Genomic DNA, 19,783 nt, shown 5'->3' with positions numbered 1-19,783 from the left:
TAATTTAAAATAGAGGCTGAATAAATTAAATTTATTTCAGGTTGACTGCCTGCTTCTCTTTAGGCCCAAAATTACACATGTTAATTTAAATGACTGTAATATTTGGGAGAAGAGGAGAAAATAGCTTGAAAAAAGAGGTTAGTTGCAAAGGAAGATCTGAAAATAGGTTGGCCCTTGGCACAACTGTGACCTGTGGGCAGGGCTCCCTCCCCTGCCCGCAGGAAAAACTCTGCCGGGGCCCGGCCCATCTGCTCTCTGGCCCCTCGGGCCTCAGCATTGCCAGCAACAGGCTCCTGGGTATCCACTCTTCTTAGCAGCACCTCAGAACTTGTTCTATTTTTCTCACAAATAGTAACATTTACCTGTCCTTTTGCTTAACTAGGAGTTAGCAGGCTGGTGTGTGAACATACCGGATCTAGAATCACGACACCTGGCCTGAAGAGGTGCTTTGCCACTTACTGGGGAGCAGGACTTGGACAAATGACCTCGACTTTGAATCTCAATTTCTTTTTTTGGAATGTGGTGACTTTTTTTTTTTTTTTTTTTTTTTTTTTTTGAGAGAGAGGGAGAACATGCGTCGGGGGTGGTGCAGAGGGAGAGGGAGAGAGAGAGAATCTCAAGTGGACAGATGTGGGGCTTGATCTCACGACCCTGAGATAATGACCTGGGGCCAAAATCAAGAGCTGGACGTTTAACTGACTGAGCCACCCAGGTGCCCCGGAATGTGGTGATTTTCTGTTCTGTCTCCCAGGGCTTTTGTGAAGAATAATCAGAAGAGATAATGCAAGTCAAGTGCTTTAACTGTATTTTGATAGCTGTTTTACAGGACAATTTGTGAAGGGAATTTAAAGCATTTAATAGTGCCATCATCTTTGGGCAAAGTTTTAATCTCTCTAAGCCTCAGGTTCCTAATTTTTAAAATGTGAATCTGATGTAGACTTTGTCGGTTTGGTCTGAGGATCAACTGAGCTAAGGTTTATGCTTCATGTGCCCAGTGCAGAAGTTGGCTGGTGATCAGCAGAATCTACCACTGGACTGGTTGGCAGATCAGACTTCTCCACCTTCTAAACTCAATGTTGGGTACCAAACAGTCTCACCTGAACGGACTCCAGGCTCAAAGACTCAAGTCTTTTGCAGACACAGAAATTGCATGAGCTTGCTGTAGAGTCTCAGATGTGAGAAATATACATATAATTCACCATTTCTAGCCATTTGCATACAATTGGGCTGAGCAAGAGGAGTCAATTCCATGAAAAGAAATACCTGGTAGTAAACAGATTTCTGAACTAGCCAAGAGAGCAGACAGAAAATGTCAATATCCAAGAAGCAAAGAGACAGCCTATCTTCTTGCCGATCTATCCTGGACAAGGACAGCAACCATGGTGACACAAGGATATCCATGGAGTTTCAGAGTGCTGAAGACTTCATGACAGTTAGAATCACAATTAGATACTGGATTCTTAGAGGGGCAGAGTTTTCAGTACTTACATAGGATAAAGAGGTAACATTTAAAACGTGTATCCCTGGAGGGATGAGCTACTAGTAAATTAATTATCTTCTTTGCCTCTCTCTGCCTCTCTACACCATTTATTGTAGCGTTGGCATCCCACTTCCACTGCTAATTTTCTTCTTGAGCTTTGTCCTCAATCTCTGCTGGTACAATGCAATATCAGTAGCAGGGAAAAAGGGGGCGAAGAAGAAAGGATAACTGAAAATTTCCCAGGGATCTATATTAGGGAACTAACCTCAGATACGGTTGGCACAGGAGGTGCTGGAGTATGCTGGAGAGATACTGATCTTGGAGTCCTATGGCCATGGTTCAAGCCCCAGCTCTATTACTTACTCACTGGAGACCCTGGCTGCTCTCTTAACCTCCATGAGCTGTAGTTATTTAATTTGCAAAATGAAGAGAAGAGTCACTGCACTGCAGCCTCCCAGGGCTTGTTGTAAGGGTCAAACGAGACAAAGATTGTGACCAGTGCTATAGAGAGCTAAATAAATGCATGTTATCCCTGGTGTGTCTCTTAAGCTTATCACACTGAAGACCCTCATCCCTCCAGCAAACTGTTCCCAATTACTGCCCACTCCAAGTCATCTGGACAGTGTCTGACTCATTCCCCACCCCTATCTGCTTGAAGGGGCTTTATGGTCACTGCCTTCATATGCCATTTCATTTGCTGTATCAATCTGCCCCTCCATTCATTTTACAAACATTTGCTGAATGCCTAGTATGCCTCACACAGTGTGCTATGTGCTGGGGATAGATATAAATAAACTGTGGTCCCTGCTGTTCTGTAGGAATAGTTAATCTCAGAAATCTTACCTACTCTCCTATTAGAAGAGTCATGATAAATCTCAAATATACCTCTTCTGATCCTGAGTTACACCTTAGCTCTATAGGACCTGTGTAATGTCTGTGCTTTCCTTATCCCTAAACCTAGCAAGACTAATGCTTTCCTATCCTAGCAGCACAGGATCCTAATTCCATTGGCCAGTGGATTACTAGCCAGGCCTTCAACGTTTCCCCAAACTCAAAAATGTAGGTGATATCCTTTTAATCCTTCCTCTTTCAAGGCGTTAAGATTAATCCTCCCAATTCCCTTGGATAGTATCTCCTGGAGGAACCTTCTCCCTCTCCACAGGTAGACCTACAGCCCACTCATGTCCCAGCTTTTGAGTGATGGCAGTAACCTATTCCCTGCTAATCTGGCTCCTCCACATCAGTCCATCCCATACAGGGTTGATTTTCCTACCTGACTAATCTGACTCCACAGCACCACTTCTCTCTTGCTCTGGATTTTCTTAAAACCTAGGTCCACAGTCTAGGTCACATTATCATACATACTCACATGGTGCTTTAAAATTATCCCCTCCATGGCCAAGATGTGCCTTGGGTATCAGTGATAATTTTTTAACAAACAGAGCTTCTTCTCTCACAGAAGACTTAGAAATTAATCCCATCAGATATGTGGCAAAGGCTACCTTATAAAACAGCAAAGGACAGGCTCCGAGGTTAGTGACAGAGCATGTCTGAGTTCCTCACATTGCAGAAGCAGGGAGCAACAAAACCAGGACCCTGTGGGGTTGCTCTCCCTTCTGCTAATGGCACTTGGTTGGCAGAGGTGATGAGATTCTAACATCCTCAAATGGATGGAAAATAAATAAACACCTTTTTCTCTCTCTCTCTAAACAGACAAGTTGCAGCTCGGAAATTTTTCAGTTCTCATTGCAAAATCAATACCCATCAGCAGTTTGAAATTAAAGGCAAGATTAGGCCTCAGTTTTATACATGCCTTATTGTATTCCAAAAGCTTTCTACTCAGTCAGATAAGTCTTCTTTAAGAGGATTAGGAAACTTTCATTATCTTTATCAAACCTGAACTAACACTAAGTCTGAAAAATTAATCTATAGACTGGACAAAAGCTGATAGGTGCTGGGAAGAAGGAGGACTCTTAGACTTCTTTCTAATTGAGCAGTAGGGTCTCTGCTTCTACCCACTAGAAATTCAACTGGTCTCCAAACAAAGAACAAGTTGCCCCATTGTTAACCAAGACAGAAGAGAATGTAGCTCCCTGTGGGCCTTCCTTTTACCTCTCAATAAATGGAAAGATCCATCTGCTAAGTGTTCCACGGGAAGGTTGTCTCCTTTTACCTCCGCCTTCCCTGCATTGGATTTCACAGGCCACCTCAGCCACCCAGAGCTACAACAGTCACTTGGTCTGAAATGTGGAGACTGTGAGGAACTGACCTCTGAAATTGAAGTCATTTCACTGCTCTGCTCTTGCCTGTTCTCAGACTCTTTCTGACCCAAACCTATGAGGCCCACAGGGAGACACCACTGGCTTCCATATCCAGCCCAAGGAATTGTTCCATGGGCCTTATGAAGTGCATTATCCCCGAAGCTCCGGATCACTAGCCCTTTATGGCCTATATTGACTTGGACATGCTTACACAATCTGTCTTATTTCCTAAAAAGTGATAGCCTTGTTCTGTTTGAGTCTGTTTCTGTAGAGTGCCTGACAGTTCTTTTTTATTTCAGTGCTGCATTTCCTGAATTTGAAGATAACTTTGCTGTCAAGGCCACGAAGGTGCCACGGAGGCGTCACTTCCAACACTGAGAATTTCAGCTCCTCTGGAGCCAAGCCCAGGTGGCAGGCGGGGTAGTGAGAATTCACACTCCCTTGTTTTCTGCACCCCCAGGAACTTTCAACAGACATTCCAGCTCATCTCAGATAACTGATCTCACCAAGCACCACTACCAGCCTCTGAGAAAAAGCATCAGACATGACAGTTGTCTTGATCTCCAGATGGCAGGCCATCTTGTAGCTCCAAAGCAGTGATTATTACCAAGCCATGCCCCTCGGTGGGACAGGTATGGAGAATGGAAACAGCTGAGTGTACAGATATCTGTCGAATGCAGGCTGATGTGGGCATCTGAAAGCCCTCGGGGAGGAGAGAAGGGCTGGAAGGCTGAACTCAGATTGGGCTTCAAGCAATATGGCAGCACCAGGGCCTGCTGCGGAACAGAGCTGCAGCGGACTGATCTCTGGTCCTGCACATGCTGTAACAAACGGCCCACAGAGCCGGAGACCTAGCAAAGAGCTGTGCTAGCCAAAAGAAAGCGATGGCCCCCCTGAATTCTACAAGTGACAGAAGTGTGAGAAGACACTAACCTCTACTTAAACTCTCCATGAAACCAACTGAAATGAGCAAAATTATATTCTTTAGTAAAGCGAAGGTGAGGACATCCACATTAGCTAAGCCAAGATGCCGCACACATTTCACAAACTGAAAAAAAATTGTTGAGCCTACTGCAGATGCGATCTGATAAAAGGCACTTATTAAGACTGAATCACACCCAGGGACTCCTTCTGAGAGCTCCGTGTGTGACTCCAACAGGTCAGTGTAGGAGATTCTGAGAAAGGTCCACCCAAACCTCTCTTTAGAGGAGGAAGCTATGGCACTGGGCGATGGGAAGTAGTCTCCCTAGCCTTCATTGCTACCATGAGTCAATACCTGACAGAAACTGCTTTACATAGTGATGGCGGGGGCAGGGGGGTGATGTTAGTTGGGGGCAGCTTAAAATAAGTTCATTTGTATTGCTGCCTTGTTTTAAAATGGCTCCCAAATTCTCATAGCTGCTATTTGAATGTGTTTTTTAATTCTTAATATTTAATAGTTGATAACTGGGAATCTGACATTTCTTCAGCCTTATTTTTTTCCTACATTGTGAAATTCTAATGAAAAACTATTGAATAATATGCTTGGGTATACTGACACAGATTTTTAAAGGGAGAATGAGGGAGGATGTTAGAGAAACCTCCTCTTTTAAAAAATTATATAGATATATTTCTGACATAGACCTGGAGATAGTGTTTTGACTAATGTCCTTCTTAATCTCAGCTCCATTGTAGGCTAAAGGGATGCACAGACCCAGGCTTCATACCAGGGAGGACTTGACCCAGGTCCCAGAACCCCTTCTGGAACATGCATACCCAACAACCATGCAAAAGCCCGTCACAAGGCACATAACTTCACATCGATGTTATTAACCTCTTATTATGAAATAATCCTATGAAAGGTAATTAAAAGGCACAGAGAATAGTAATATCTCTATTTTTTAGTATGTCTTGCCCAACTCCAAAGTGCTAAGTAACTTAACAGTTCAACCAGCACACGCCAAACAACTTATTTTAATAAGAACAGAAGGACCAGAGATAAAATTGAGAAACTGTGAAGATATTCAGTACTTAGTCAAGAACCCAGCAGATGGGAAGGAATCCAAAACATAACACTCAACCTTGGGGTTCCATAGAGGAAAACGTTTTTCATGTCTTCATACATGAGTAGAAACAAAGACTGAGATTATGCCTCCCTTCCATCATCGACAGGACCACTAACCCCCAGATCCAGCTGTGACTCACCTTGCACTATGAGGTGGACCCGGGAAGTTTTAGGGTGGTTGTCTGTCTGCACAGAGCAGGTGTATGGGCCCTCATCATATACATCCACATTCTGGATCATGATGCTGTACTGGGTTGGTGTGTTGACCAGGATGATCACACGAGGGTCTATGGACCATTTGTCATTCCCAGCATAGAGGATGGTGCTGCGGTTTAGCCAGGCCACACGGGTGACTCGGTCATCTATGGTACACCTGTAAGTGAGGGGTGTGGGGAGAGGAGAGGGAAGATGTGGGGGAAGGGGGGAGGAAAACGGGGAGGGAAACATTAAGGAACGGAGGTGGGGGAGAGAGGAAGAGAGTGTTGAGAGACTGCATTATAAATGTGGCTGCTGTATTTTGAGGACTAAATAAAACAACATAACACAATGCTAAAAGGAAACAATCAATTATTGATGAAACTTCCTAAATATAGGGTAACAGTGGCCTGAATCATCCTGAAGAACCAATGATACAAAATCATCTCTATTTTATTTAGGAGCATATTATGTGAATATCTTTGCTGTATATTTGCTTTCCATCTTTTTTTCCCCCACAGGCTTATATGAAAATTAGTTTATATTTCTTGAGCACATTTACCACCTTGTGGGAGAGGTGGCCCAGGGGCATAAGGGTGAGAAAAGTGGATCAGTATTTCAAATGGGTCACAGATAATCCACAAAGCAAATACCTAACCTGTTGTTAGTCAAAAAGTGAACATATTTACCTCCAGCCTTCCCTGGTATTGATAAACTCCTTGTACCCTTAAGCTACCCAAAGCCTGCAAACTACAATTTATAACACAGATTGATAAAATTCACCTTTGAAAGCCAACAATTTTTGAGGAAGCCATGGCTACCTCTGAAGATGTCAGCAGAAGGAAGAAGAAAGTGGTCAGGCAGCATTCCTTTCCCCTCTTACCGCCACCACCCCTTCATGAGAACAATATGGCTGATGTCACCTCAGTCATCATCATGGTAAAGAGCTAACCTCTACCCCCTCATACCTCACATCCACTCTTCCCTACAACTGGAAGCTATGAATGCAAGTAGAATTTGTTTTTTGGTGTGTATGACTTGCAGTCTCTCAAGTTTAATGCAGAAATAAATAGACCTGCTGGTCAGAAAGAAAATTTGCATATGTGCACCATGATCCTATAATCTGTGGAAAGAAAAAAGAGAGGAGAGGGGCACCTGGGTGGCTCAACAGGTTAAGCGTCTGACTCTTGGTTTCTGCTCAGATCATGATCTCAGGGTCATGAGACTGAGCCCCGAGTAGGGCTCTGTGTTGGGCATGGAGCCTGCTTACTCCCTCCCTCTCCCTCTGTCCCTCCCCACTGCTCATCCCTCTCTCTCTCTTAAAAAAAAAAACAAACAAAACAAAACAAAAAAAACCCCCAAGAAAATAGAGAGAAGAGAATCCATTATAAATGTGGATTGCAAAAAAGGAGGTAGTTAAAGGGCCCTAGGTGTGCCCACCTGCCACTCATTGCGTTAGTCTGAACCTGAGTTGCAGTATCTGGGCAAAGAGGAAGGTACAATTACACCTGCACTGCTCTCTGGAGAAGTCCTAGCAAAGAGGTATGAGGCCAACCTTCTGGGCACAAGGAACATGAATCCAGCACCTCCACCTGAGAAAACAGAAAAAAAGTTGCCATATCTCACCAAATCTGATCCCATTTTGACTGAAAGCAGAGATCCTTCTGACAAGGCTCAGAGGATGAGAACGCCAAGGACACTAGCAATGGAGGAGAGATCATGCACATTTGGACATGCTGATTTCCCTTAGCAATGTGGCCAGCCTGACACAGCCTGATGGTCATGGGAGCAGAATAATACTGGAGCACTAACATGATAGATTCTGTAGAAAAGCGAAAGTGCTCTGTCTAGCAAAGTACTTTCCCTGGTTGGTAGGACACATAGAAATAATACTAGCTTCCAATCACAGAAGTCTTATGCACAGGTCCACCTATCATTCAGCAGGTCCTGGCAACCTTGAGGTTGGGCTGATAATTAGATGCTTTCAAAGGACAGCAGGAAGAATTTTCTAAATTTTCTTTATTTGCTGCTTTTCAAACTACAAAAATGAAATAAGCATGCTTAAACATGTGAACAAATGATGTCCTTAATTTGGTAACATTCTGGCTACTTCTTCCACATCTCACTCCTTACATACATATATTCACATATATAAAGAGTGTGTTGGTTTATTTACCTCAAATAGAATCATGCTCTAATATTCCTAGAAATAGTTTTTTGGAACTTGACCACAGACATCTCTGAACACCAGTAGTTTTGGGGGGGCAACTGCATTTACCATTAGATTATGATAATTCAAGTATCACTGAGTGACTGCCACCTTCACAGGTGTGTCATGGTGATAAAAAAGAAAAAATGTAGTCATGCTGTTTCCTCCATATCCTGGGACCCTAGCTTCACTCTCTGTGTAGTTTTTTCCTTCTCTAGCAACTTTCTAGTTCCTTTATGAAGACCAAAAAGCCCTAATGAACCTTCCCCACTCTACATTTCCCAAAGCATTTATTAGGGGGAACAACAAAAAAAGATAAACTCATTCATTCACTCTCAGTTGCAAATGATTGATAAGGATTAGTGTGCAACCTTTTTCTATGACAGCTGTGTTTTCATAAACACCAAATCCCTGTTTGAATAACTCCTAACAATGAAGTTCTAATTGTGCAGTGCCAGGAACTGGCAAGCCTAGAAGTGGATGGCAGACTGGGACAGAGTAAAGTCACCTTCTAATCCCTAGAACCACACAAACCAGGTGACAAAGTACAAACACATATTCTTGCTTTTATTTTGGTCAATTATGTAACCTCTTGCACATTTTTAAGTTGATGTAATTTTTAAAAATTAAATTAAAAGGATGCATTGTTGGTCTGTGGAGAATATTCAGATTTTAAAATTAAAGTGTCACAATATTCATAAATATATATATATTCAATAAAATATAAATGCAATATTGATTTGATTATCTAGTTTCAAATTCATGAACAAGCTTTTCTTTATTAGTCATAAAATGTGCATTGTTCTTTTTTAAAACTTTAACTTGTGTTTCCAACATATGTCCTCTGCAAGATTTTATCTTGTTGTAGTATTTCATGCTTGGAAATCTTTTATTGATCAGTTATCATATTTATTTGCAAATATACAGAGAATGATTGAAATTGAGATTCCTTTTATGTTCTGTGACCATAAAGCTCAGAGTAATACTATGTTCTTTTAGAATGAGTTATCATTACAATTATAATTAAACAGATAAAGTTTTACAGGAAATATAGTACTTAATGGGGTAGATGAAACTTTTTAAAATTATACCTTGAATAAATATCATTACTGCTAGAATGAGATAGAGCTCAGGACCAATTCAATTCCTATTTTTGTTTGAGAAAAACCTAGCTCACATAAGCAAGGGAGAATCTTGTATAGCAGTGCCACTCAATTCTTTGAACCCCTTCCAAGATGTGTGCCAACAATCACATAGTAATACAGCTTCAAAAATTATTTTAATGATCTCACAGCTGACAATTCAATTAGTTCCTCCTTCAATTTCTTTCAAAGCAATGAATTGAAAAATACCTGACTTGCAAAGGGCTTTGTAACTCAGTATTAAATTCATGCAATTTCACAATATCTGGATAGTATGCTGCTAACATTTTACCAGGCCTTGTCAAATGACTATTAAAGATATGTTTCTCTTTTACTTAGAAGCACCTTGTTCAACCCAATACACCCAGAAAGGTGGATAAATTTGAATGCTGTTTATTTTAATATGCCAAATCACATTGTCCTCTGCCAGAAAATGCCTCTTTCTCTAATTCCAAGATAGAGAAGGCATCGCTTTGCCATGAATTTATTACTGATAAAATGATGTACCATTACCTTCATTATGTCTCTGCTTACTTTGGTGGGGCTTCCTTCAAAAGGGACCCTTTTTTTTTTTTTTTTACAATAGTTGGATGGTGTAAATGACAACAAAAGTAAAGGTAAATTCTTTCCTGGACAACTTATAAAGTGGGAACCGTCAGAAAGGAGAACCAGAATTACAATTCAATCTTAGGCACTTTCTCAGGCAGACTGATTTAGGAAATCTGAAATTCTGAATGTATTCTCTTAAAACTTTCATCGTGCTTGTATAAGACCTACACCTGCAGGTTGGAGTGCATGGAACTCAGTTTGAAACCAGGGGATTTTGCAGGGACTGACTTTAAAACAGGTCAGTCAGAATCTATCCTCCAGAGGCAAAACATACTCTCAGTGCTCTGCCACACGGCCCTTGAAAAGCCTTGTGTACTCCTTGGGTAGACATACCCCAGACAGATGTCTATGGCCCAATTTACCTGCTCTCAAACCTGGGCCTCATTAGTGGGCATAGGGGGTAACTGGATAAATCTATCTCTCTGAATGGGAGAGAGCAGGTTCATTGAGTCTGTATAGTTCTAGAACCTAAAGAATGATAAAGACACTTGTGAGAATAATGATATTGGTTGAGGGAAAAGAAGGAAACATAACAAAGAATAGTAGGAAGAAGAATTCAGAGAAGAACTTTTAAAAAGTGCTTAAGTGTTCTTCCAAACCTGGCTCCTTCCCTGCTGTTTATGGCTGTGTTGGACTCTTATTAACCAGAAGCACACAAAGGAGAAATTTTTATGTTAAATAAGGGCATCCAGGAAGAAAGTCAAGAAACACTAGTGACAACTTTCTAATTTCTTGAAAACACTTTTAGGTCTCTAAAATTCTTACTTTTAAGCAAATTCTACCTAGTGGTCCTTGATAAGATAGAACTCATTACAACTCTACAGTAATGTCTAAAATTACATAGTACTTATAGTTACTTAGGACAGTTTAAGAACTTTCCATATATTAAATCACCTGATGCTCATAACTACCCTTCGAGACACACTCTATTATTATCACACTTTACAGATCAGGAAACTGAGATGCAGAGAGGCTCAGGACTCCGAACAGCTGGTACAACCAGAGCAGGGAATTTAGACCTGGGCAACCTGGTGCAGAATTCCCACACTTAAGGATTATGGTCTTCTGCTTGAAAAGAAGGTGGTTGTGGCTCAAGAATCCAAGTAATAAGACCAGGGGGAGTTGGTTGGCATTATCCAATCAGTTTCCCACAAATTTATGGTAGTTTGTATTTAATTTTCTCATAAAAGACAAAATAGCTTAGGAGAACAGGAAAGATATTTGGAAATGACTTCTGTACATCTTTAAACCACCTCTAGCTATTTGTGAAGAGTGGAAATACTCAGAAAGGGCAAAGAAATGCCCAAAAACTATTGGAGGAAAGGAATCTTGCAGGCAAAGTTGTCATTTCTGACTCCACTAAATACGGGACATGGGGTTAAGATGCAAGGTCATTTTATTTTGTTTTCGAGGAGGAGGTAGAGATAAAGGAAATCCATGTTTTCAAGCAGTGGTTCTCAAACTGCTTTCTGCATCGGATTCACTCAGAGAGCTCTTTGAAACACAGATTGCCAACCCCAGTTCCCAAGTGCTTCTGATTCAGTGGGTTGGAAGTGGGCTGAGAATTTGCATTTTTAAGTTCCCAGGTGAAGTCAATGCTGCTGATCTAGGGACTCCTCTTTCAGAACCACTGCCTTCAAGAAACCAGACAAAAGACAAGTTGGAATTTAATCAAAATAATAAAATCTTCCTAAAAGGTGAAATCAGCCAGGTTTAAGGTTTTTGTTTGTGTTCTTTATGTTTGCTTTTATTTTGCCTCTGAAAATACAAAATAAAATACTACCATGATTCACATAACAGATATTTAATCAATATCTAATGTACACTAGACAATGTTCCAGGGGCTGAGAATGTTGGCTGACAAACAGACAAAGGTTATGGGCCTTGAAGCTATGTCTAGTGAGACAAAGAAAGCATATAAGTAAATAAGCATCTTAGTTTCAGAGAATGGCAAGTGGTGAAAGCAAAGCAGGTTAAAGAATGGTGAGTGCCATGGGGCCTGGGAACATATTTGAGACAGAAGGGCCAGAAAATGGTCTCTGGGGCCTGCACACTAGATACTGAAGTTTTTACAATCTTAAATCTGAATGCAATACAATGCATTCATGTCTAACTTAAAAACAAAAGTCACACCTCAATTATATCCCAGATAGCTGCAGGAACATTTAGATAATATGGGTAACTAGAGAACAAGTAATTAATTAACTGATTAACTAATTAATGAGAACAAGTATTTTATTTTATTTATTCATTTATTTAAGAGAGAGACAGAGTACATGGGCACAGGAGCACAGTGGGGAGGGGCAGAGAGGGTGCTATGCTCCATGCTCTTCTTGAGCCTGACACAGGGCTCAATCTCATGACCCTGAGATCACAACATGAGCTGAAACCAAGAGATGGAGGCCCACCCGACTGTGCCACTCAGGTGCCCCAAGAACAAGTATTTTAAACCAGCCTCACAAATAGTGTCTCTCCTGCATGGGTAACTCTGTAGATGTTAGTGTTCAAAGAATTGAAAACTGACATTTTGAGAAACTGAAATTAACCAGAAGATGCCTTTATATTCCTACCCTTGTTATTGGGATAATACCTAAAATACATTGCATGCCTCTCTACCTTAATGAGTGGACAGTAGTGAATAGAGTTTAACCTCTAATACAAACTAATCATTCTAAATCCCCACTCTTTTTGTAATGCAATGTTAATTTAGAAGATCCTGGAGTACATTATATGTTAAAAAAAAGAAAAAGAAAAAGATAGTCGGAAGGGAAAAATGAAGGGGGCGGAAATCGGAGGGGAAGACGAACCATGAGAGACTATGGACTCTGAGAAACAAAGTGAGGGTTCTAGAGGGGAGGGGGGTGGGGATATGGGTTCGCCTGGTGATGCGTATTAAAGAGGGCACATACTGAATGGAGCACTGAGTGTTATACGCAAACAATGAATCATGGAACACTACATCAAAAACTAATGATGTAATGTATGGTGATTAACATAACATAATAAAATAAAATTTAAAAAATAAAAAGTAAATAAATAAATAAATAAAAGAAGATCCTGGACTTCTTCATTGATTGCATAACACTGGATTTAATTATTTACACAATCGGGCTATACATAACACATGGATCAGAACCATGTCAGTGGTCCTCATTTTATCACCAGCATCTCCCAGAGTCCATCTGGCATCTAGTAGGTGATCAGTACATATTTATAATGATCAGAAGTGAGGCAATCTTTTTCAAACTGATATCAAAAGAACCCACAAAGATTATAGATAATGATATGGTATTATATATTTGAATGTTGCTGTGAGAGTAGATTGTAAATGTTTTCATGACAAATAAGACATGTTAATTATGTGATGGGATGGAGGAGTTAGCTTTTGCTAGGTGGTAATCATTTGCAACAAATAAGTGCATCAAACCAACATGCTGTGCACCTCAAACTTAAAAAATATCATATGCCTGTTATATCTCAATAAAGCTTGGGGGGGGAAAAAAGAACCTACAGAAGAAGGTAAAGTAGATGTCCTTGGAGATATTTGTATGTGTGCATGTCTCTGAACGTCATGTACACACACAGCATCCATAGGTTCTTTACTTATATATATATATATAAATTTTTTTAAGATTTTTATTTATTTGACAGAGAGAGACAGTGAGAGAGGGAACACAAGCAGGGAGAGTGGGAGAGGAAGAAGCAGGCTTCCCGCTGAGCAGGGAGCCCCATGCTGGGCTCGATCCCAGGACCCTGGGATCATGACCTGAGCCGAAGGCAGACGCTTAACAACTGAGCCATCCAGACACCCCATCCTTTACTTATATTTTCTAATTTAGTGTTTTCATTTGTAAAATATTCTGAAAAAATAATATATGCCTATTCTGGATGGGGTGACCGCAATTAGATTTAAATGTTCAGATTTGTGTTTATTATTACAATGGTATCAATGAGTACTTCTTCTGTTGTCTCAGGCTAATGAGAAAATACAGAGGTGGACTTTGGGTTCAGCAGTACATTTCTGCCAAGGAAAGCCGAAGGATGCCAGAGTCTACTATAGTAACAAAGGTTCTCAAAAGTTGGAATGAAATGATGCACAGGGAGAACTCATATGACACATACTGAAGTCGAAAGTGATGCTCTGGCAGCAGGCAGTACCATATTCACATTGCAACTTGGAAATTAATTTTAATAAAACATCATCTGCTCTGTTAAATTAATGTTGTTAATTTTAGTGGTTATACATGTGTATGATTTATAATTTTGGATTTCAGAGTCATGTAAAGTGTTTAAAGGTTAAGGGTTTTATACCCAATTTTACGATTTTATATATAATTTTTTTACATAATGTTACTACTGGGAATCCCTGAAACCTTGTCTCTGTCCACCCCTGCCCCTGTCTTTAAAATGGTCTTCCAGAGAGTACTCAATTTAAGAAATGCTGATAAAGGTGATAGAGTTGAATGTTAAAGCTCCAATATGCATTTTCCTTGAATTTCCTTTTAAAATTTTTGGTTTTGCTTTTGAATATATTTGCCCTTTTACATAAATTTAGTTAATTGAATTTCGGTTAAGAACCTTACATGTATCAAAACATATTAATAAGACCAGTTTGAAAAATGGAAGGAAGAAGATCTTGCTTTAGAGAATTCAAAGACCAATAATAAATGAATTTTTTAAAGGAGAGGAGAAGAGGCAAACCAAAATGAAATATTTGCAGCTCAGTTCCCAAGGTATTCTAAATTGCACAAAGCTGTTCTCCTGGGAAGCTTTAACTACTTGGTTATTTCCTGAGTTACAAATACAGCCACTCTAGAGCATCAACAAGGACCCTAAATTATGTAAGGGAAAACTTTATGATTCAGATAGTTGAAAATTCAACGAGAGTAATAACTCTGCTAGAGCTAATATTTGCTGATAAGGTATTGGTGGAGAATATATATGAGAGTTTCTGCAGAAGAGTTGGGGGGTGGATTAGAGCTCCTTAGAGAGGGTCTGGTATGGAAATATTTCAGTCTAGCATGAGATTGACTTCGAAGGCTGACAGATACATGACATCTGCAGATTGTCCCTAACTGGAAAATGGTGCCACACTAACAGCAGCTGGAGCTGGGGAGTTACATTAATACACAGAAAGGGTGCATGTGTTGTTTGTGTGCATGAGTGTATGTGTGTAAGTGGGGGAGGGGTGTCATCCAGAGTAAAGGAAAAAAAATATATAAATGCAGGATGGACCCTTGAGAAAATAAAGCACTTCAAACCAAACTAAGGGAAGTGTGGGGTATCCTGAAAATGGTGTCACCTGAAGCAGAAAATCAGCTGCAGGATGATGATGTGTTGTGGTTTCAGCCATGACCGATGATATATGAGTCCATCAGAATGGTGCTCATTGTGTCCCCAAGCAAGCAAGGGGAACTTCTCTTCCCCACAAGCACAGCGAGGGATCTACCTGAATGCAGAGAGCAGCTTCACACACCTCACCACCCAAGTGAGGCAGCCAGGAAGAAGGCAGTTCAAAACAGAGCATCTGATAGGATGAAGGAAAATGAAGGGAGTGATTTATGTGGAAAGATGGCTCTGCAGGGAGGTGAAATTGCTTACACCCACAAAAAGGGGTTAAATAGCTTTGCTGTGGGAAGAGAGAGGAGGAAAATGCCTATCATGGTAACAGAAGGCAAAGCATAGGGTAGCTAAATGTAATTATGAAAAGAAAGGGTCTGCAGAAAAGCAAGAGAAAGCTCTCTGAACAAAACAATGAATGATTGAGCTGGCTTCTTCCCGGACTTCAAGTTATTCTGTAAATTCACAGTGTGTGTATTGAGAAGATAAGTATATCAGTTTCCCAAGGAGACAGAGGTAAGGTCAAAATAAAGATGGCAGCCAAAACCATCAAGAGACCAGTGCCTGCCTTCAAGATTCTTATGATCTTAGGTGAATGATAGAATACAAGAGCATTAAAGAGATACTCTTCTTCACATTCACAGACATAATAAAAAGTGTAAATTCACCCATTCATAAATATTTATTAAGTACCTAATAAGTGGCAGACACTCTACTAGGCCCTGTCTCTGCCCTCATGGTATTTTCAGATGGTGGGAGAAATATGCAATCAATAAACCACCAGAACACTTGTATACTTATTACAAACTGAATTGGGTTGGTTGCTGGGACAGTCATGTACAGGGGATGTAATGGGAAACCCTGCTCAGATATACAGTCTAGAGATGGGCCTTTCTGAACAAGTAACAATTAACCTAAGGTTGCAAACTGAGACAGAACAACCAGGCACATGTGATGGCTACAGAGAACATTTTAGGTGGAGGACAGGGCAGATGCGCAGGCTCTGAGGAAAAGGTTGATACAGGTAAGGAACAGAATGGATGCTACTGTGGCCCAAGCAAGGCAGATGGGAAAATGGATAGATTCCATGAGACCAGGAGTACACATATCTACTGTAAAAAGTCTGTATTTTACTCTAGCTGTTGCGGGGAATCCTTGGATATGTTTGCGTGGAGGTATGCCATGATCTAAGTGATGCCCTTTATGAGAAAATGCTGGACTTCCATGGGAGAATGAACTGTAGCAGGACAAGAAGCAGAAGAACTACTGTATCCCTGTAGACATGAGAGAAGAGTCTTATGACAAAGGGGTCCACAACCTAAGGAAGGGGTGAGGGAGCCAGAAATGAAGAAAGGGAGTAAGGCATGAATGGACAGTGAAGTGTTGTTGACAATATTTGCAGCCAACACTTTCAAGAATGTTGGCAGCTAAAGTAGAAAGAGAAATGGAGCCATCAAGGACATGAGAGTCTCCCGAGGGTTTTTCTTTAGTTTTTGTTAGTTTGTTTCTTTTAAGACTAGAAACACTTGGGCACTTATTCATTCATTTTATAAATATTTACTGAACACCTATTGGGTGTTAGGACTTTTCAAAATTTTATATGCCCACAAATTACCTGTGCATCTCATTAATTTACTAGGTCTGGGTTGGGAAGAGCATTCTGCATTTCCAACAAGTTCTATAATTATACTGGTATGCTAGGGACCACACTTTGCACAGCCCAATTTTAGGTACTAACGATGCAACTGTGAATAAGACAAGGACCTCTTACATCCCAGTATATAAGTATATACTGATGAGGCTGATCATATTGAATGGGGATAACTGATGATGCTGGAGAAAGGGGATAGCTCACAGAGGAAAATAACTATAAAGGTGAAAAACTACGGATCTAGAACCCATGAAAAAAAGGGTGTTTCATCTGTTGACTCCTAAGAGGAGAAAAAATAGTGGAAACACAGGTATGTTTGTGGATTTGGTCATGAGAAAACAAGGAGGTTACTGAGTGATGGTTTCTATTTTCTCAGAAGGAGAGGGCAAAATTATCAGCTGAAAGTAAATGGGAGAGTAGGAGATAGGGGAAGGAGGATGCAAGACAAGGTGAAATAGCTATTGCAGAAAATGAGAGCAAAATTACTGGGGTATTCTACTAGTTACACAGGCTGTGCTGAGCTCCATTTGTAGTTGATGGCCAAGGATTTATCACCACAATACTCTGCCAGCTTTGAAGAGATTCTCCAGCATTGTTCTGCTATAGGCATAGAGAATGTGGATGGCTGGGTTCATCCAGTGTTGGAGCATGCCAGATGAGTGAGAGAGAAGCAGCTGAGGATTAAAGGAACTGAAAAATAATTGAGTAAAAAAAGAAGAAGATAAGAGAGGCTAATGGATAGAAAGAACTGGGTGGGTTCAATGCACTGGAAGACTTAATAAGGTCTTCGAGTAAATGAGCTGGAATGAAAGAGAGTGTACATGAGAGAACATAGGAATATTTGGTGACCTTGTAATCGTGACCCTTGTCAATGAGGTATTAAACGAACTGTGAGGCCAGGTGGATCATCTAGGTGGATCTTAACAATATTGAGAAGGATGGTAGGCGTCAAGAGCTCTCTTATGTGCTTCAGTGACATATGTAACCCAAGCATTGTAGACACAGTATATTATGATGATAAGGAGAGGGCCCTGGCATGAGACAGATAAGGGCTCTGCTACTTACTAGCAGATGACCCTAGAACAAGCCTTTTGTTTAACCATTCAGAACCTTATTTCCCCACCTGTGAAGTAGGATGAACCTATTTACTTCACAGCATTATTCAATATTACTATGAGCCCGGATGAAGTAATGCCCATGCAAGAGTCAGAATTGTACCTGGCAAATAATCGGCATTCCTTAAACAGAGCCTGCTCTATTACTACTGTCAAGGAGCTCTGTTTCTTCATTTGGAAAACTATAATTCAACTTTTATTATCTGGGAGTGTGTGCTGATTTAACTAAGTGATACTGAATCCATCTGTTTATCATTTTCTAAGGCATTCGGAAGCCTTCTCTTTCTGTATTTTCAAATCTACAAAGAATGGTGTTTGCTTTAGGGTTGTTTGAACCCAGTTTCAAGACAGGTTATTCTGCTGGCTAATGGATCAGAAATTACATGAGATTTATATTTTTGCACTACCTAGCAAATCAATCCATTGCTTTTCCAGTTTACCTCTAGATTCTTTCACTTCTAATATGATTTTCCTTTTTTTCTGAAAATTTCTCATTCCAGAAGTATTCTGTACTTGACCGATGTAGAGCTCTACGATAGGATTTCATTTCCCTCTAAGGTTTATTTTCCCAGCTAAAGCCACTAAGACAACTTTAACTTTGTATTTTTATCAGGACTTGTTCACAGTATGTTGACACAGTGGTTGATGGGCTAGTTTCTAGATTGATGACCAGTGGTTGGTAAAACGCTGTATTTCTAAAAATACATAATTGAGAGATCAATCAATACAACTGGACACACCTGCAAGAGAATTCAGTTGGCTCACAGGCCCCCAGTAGCTCATGAGGTGGTAGTGTCCTTTTCTCAGGCAGCCTCATTGTGCAAATAGGCCAACCCTCGGTCTAGAAGAAGCAGATACTAGAGCAGACTGAAGCATGCAAGCTATGGAATTGCTGCAGGACAGGAGAGTGGTGGGATACTGGCAGCAAGATCACAGGTGAATGGATTGTTTCAAGTCAAGAGCTTCAGGGCAACACATTCAATTCTTTTAAGACACTGCACAGATACTACGGGGCACTAAGGAAAAGTGAGTAATTATTCGAAAGACTTCACTTCTAGCCCAAGGAAACACCATTAGCTGGCGCAGGAGTTTTTCAGAGTCAGTGGTAAGGATGCATCTTAGGATAGATGAAGGACAAGTACAGATTTTCGCAAAGGGTCTCTCCCCAGAACTGGGCACTGGGAAAGTAATCAGGGCATGATCATCTCTCCTAGTCGAATCACCATGTGACTCTGGGATGCCTTCTTTATTCATCTTCTTCCTTGCGACTTTATTTTAAAAGTACATAAGGCAAAGCTGTTTCAGAAGCAAAGAGCCCTTGGGTGAAGAAAAAAAGTGTCTTTTAAGATAGGAATGATAAAAGTCGCTCCTTTCCCATCACCCAGCCGCATGTCCCTGGCCCCTCTGGTCCTTGCCATGGTGCAGAATTCCATGTGGAGTTGTAAAAGGCAATAAGGGCATTCGCTCTCACACCTGCCCACTTGTCAGAGACAGCTGTTTCAGAGGCTGCCCTGTGGCTGGTCAGGGATGCCTTGAGAAGCCACCCAAAACAATTCACATTATTTATTTGTCGCCTGGCTCCCACTCTGCTGTCCCTTCCTCCACATCCTGAACAGCTTCAAAACTCAGCCTTATGATTTGTTCATTATAGTTGGCAAAAGAAGTGAGCAAGATGAAATTAAAATGTTTCCCAAGCACACACCGTTTTAATCCCATTCAATAGATTATCCTGACATA

General features: G+C 40.7%; 1 protein-coding gene across 3 annotated transcripts in view; it reads right to left on the bottom strand.

Annotated features, from left to right (window-relative positions):
* Nucleotides 1-19,783, bottom strand: part of OPCML (opioid binding protein/cell adhesion molecule like) — a 491,212-nt gene that overhangs the window by 204,654 nt on the left and 266,775 nt on the right. For all 3 annotated transcript variants that reach the window (XM_064577212.1, XM_054512191.1, XM_064577213.1), the window contains exon 2: nt 5,926-6,158. In XM_064577212.1, coding sequence (XP_064433282.1) covers nt 5,926-6,158 — 233 coding nt within the window. The remainder of the gene's footprint in view (nt 1-5,925; nt 6,159-19,783) is intronic.

Source organism: Mirounga angustirostris, unplaced genomic scaffold, assembly GCF_029215605.1.
Source record: "Mirounga angustirostris isolate CCGP_5_RB_7025 unplaced genomic scaffold, mMirAng1.0.hap1 SCAF_13, whole genome shotgun sequence".
Classification (NCBI taxonomy): Eukaryota; Metazoa; Chordata; class Mammalia; order Carnivora; family Phocidae; genus Mirounga; species Mirounga angustirostris.
This window is presented reverse-complemented; position numbering and strand designations above follow the sequence as displayed.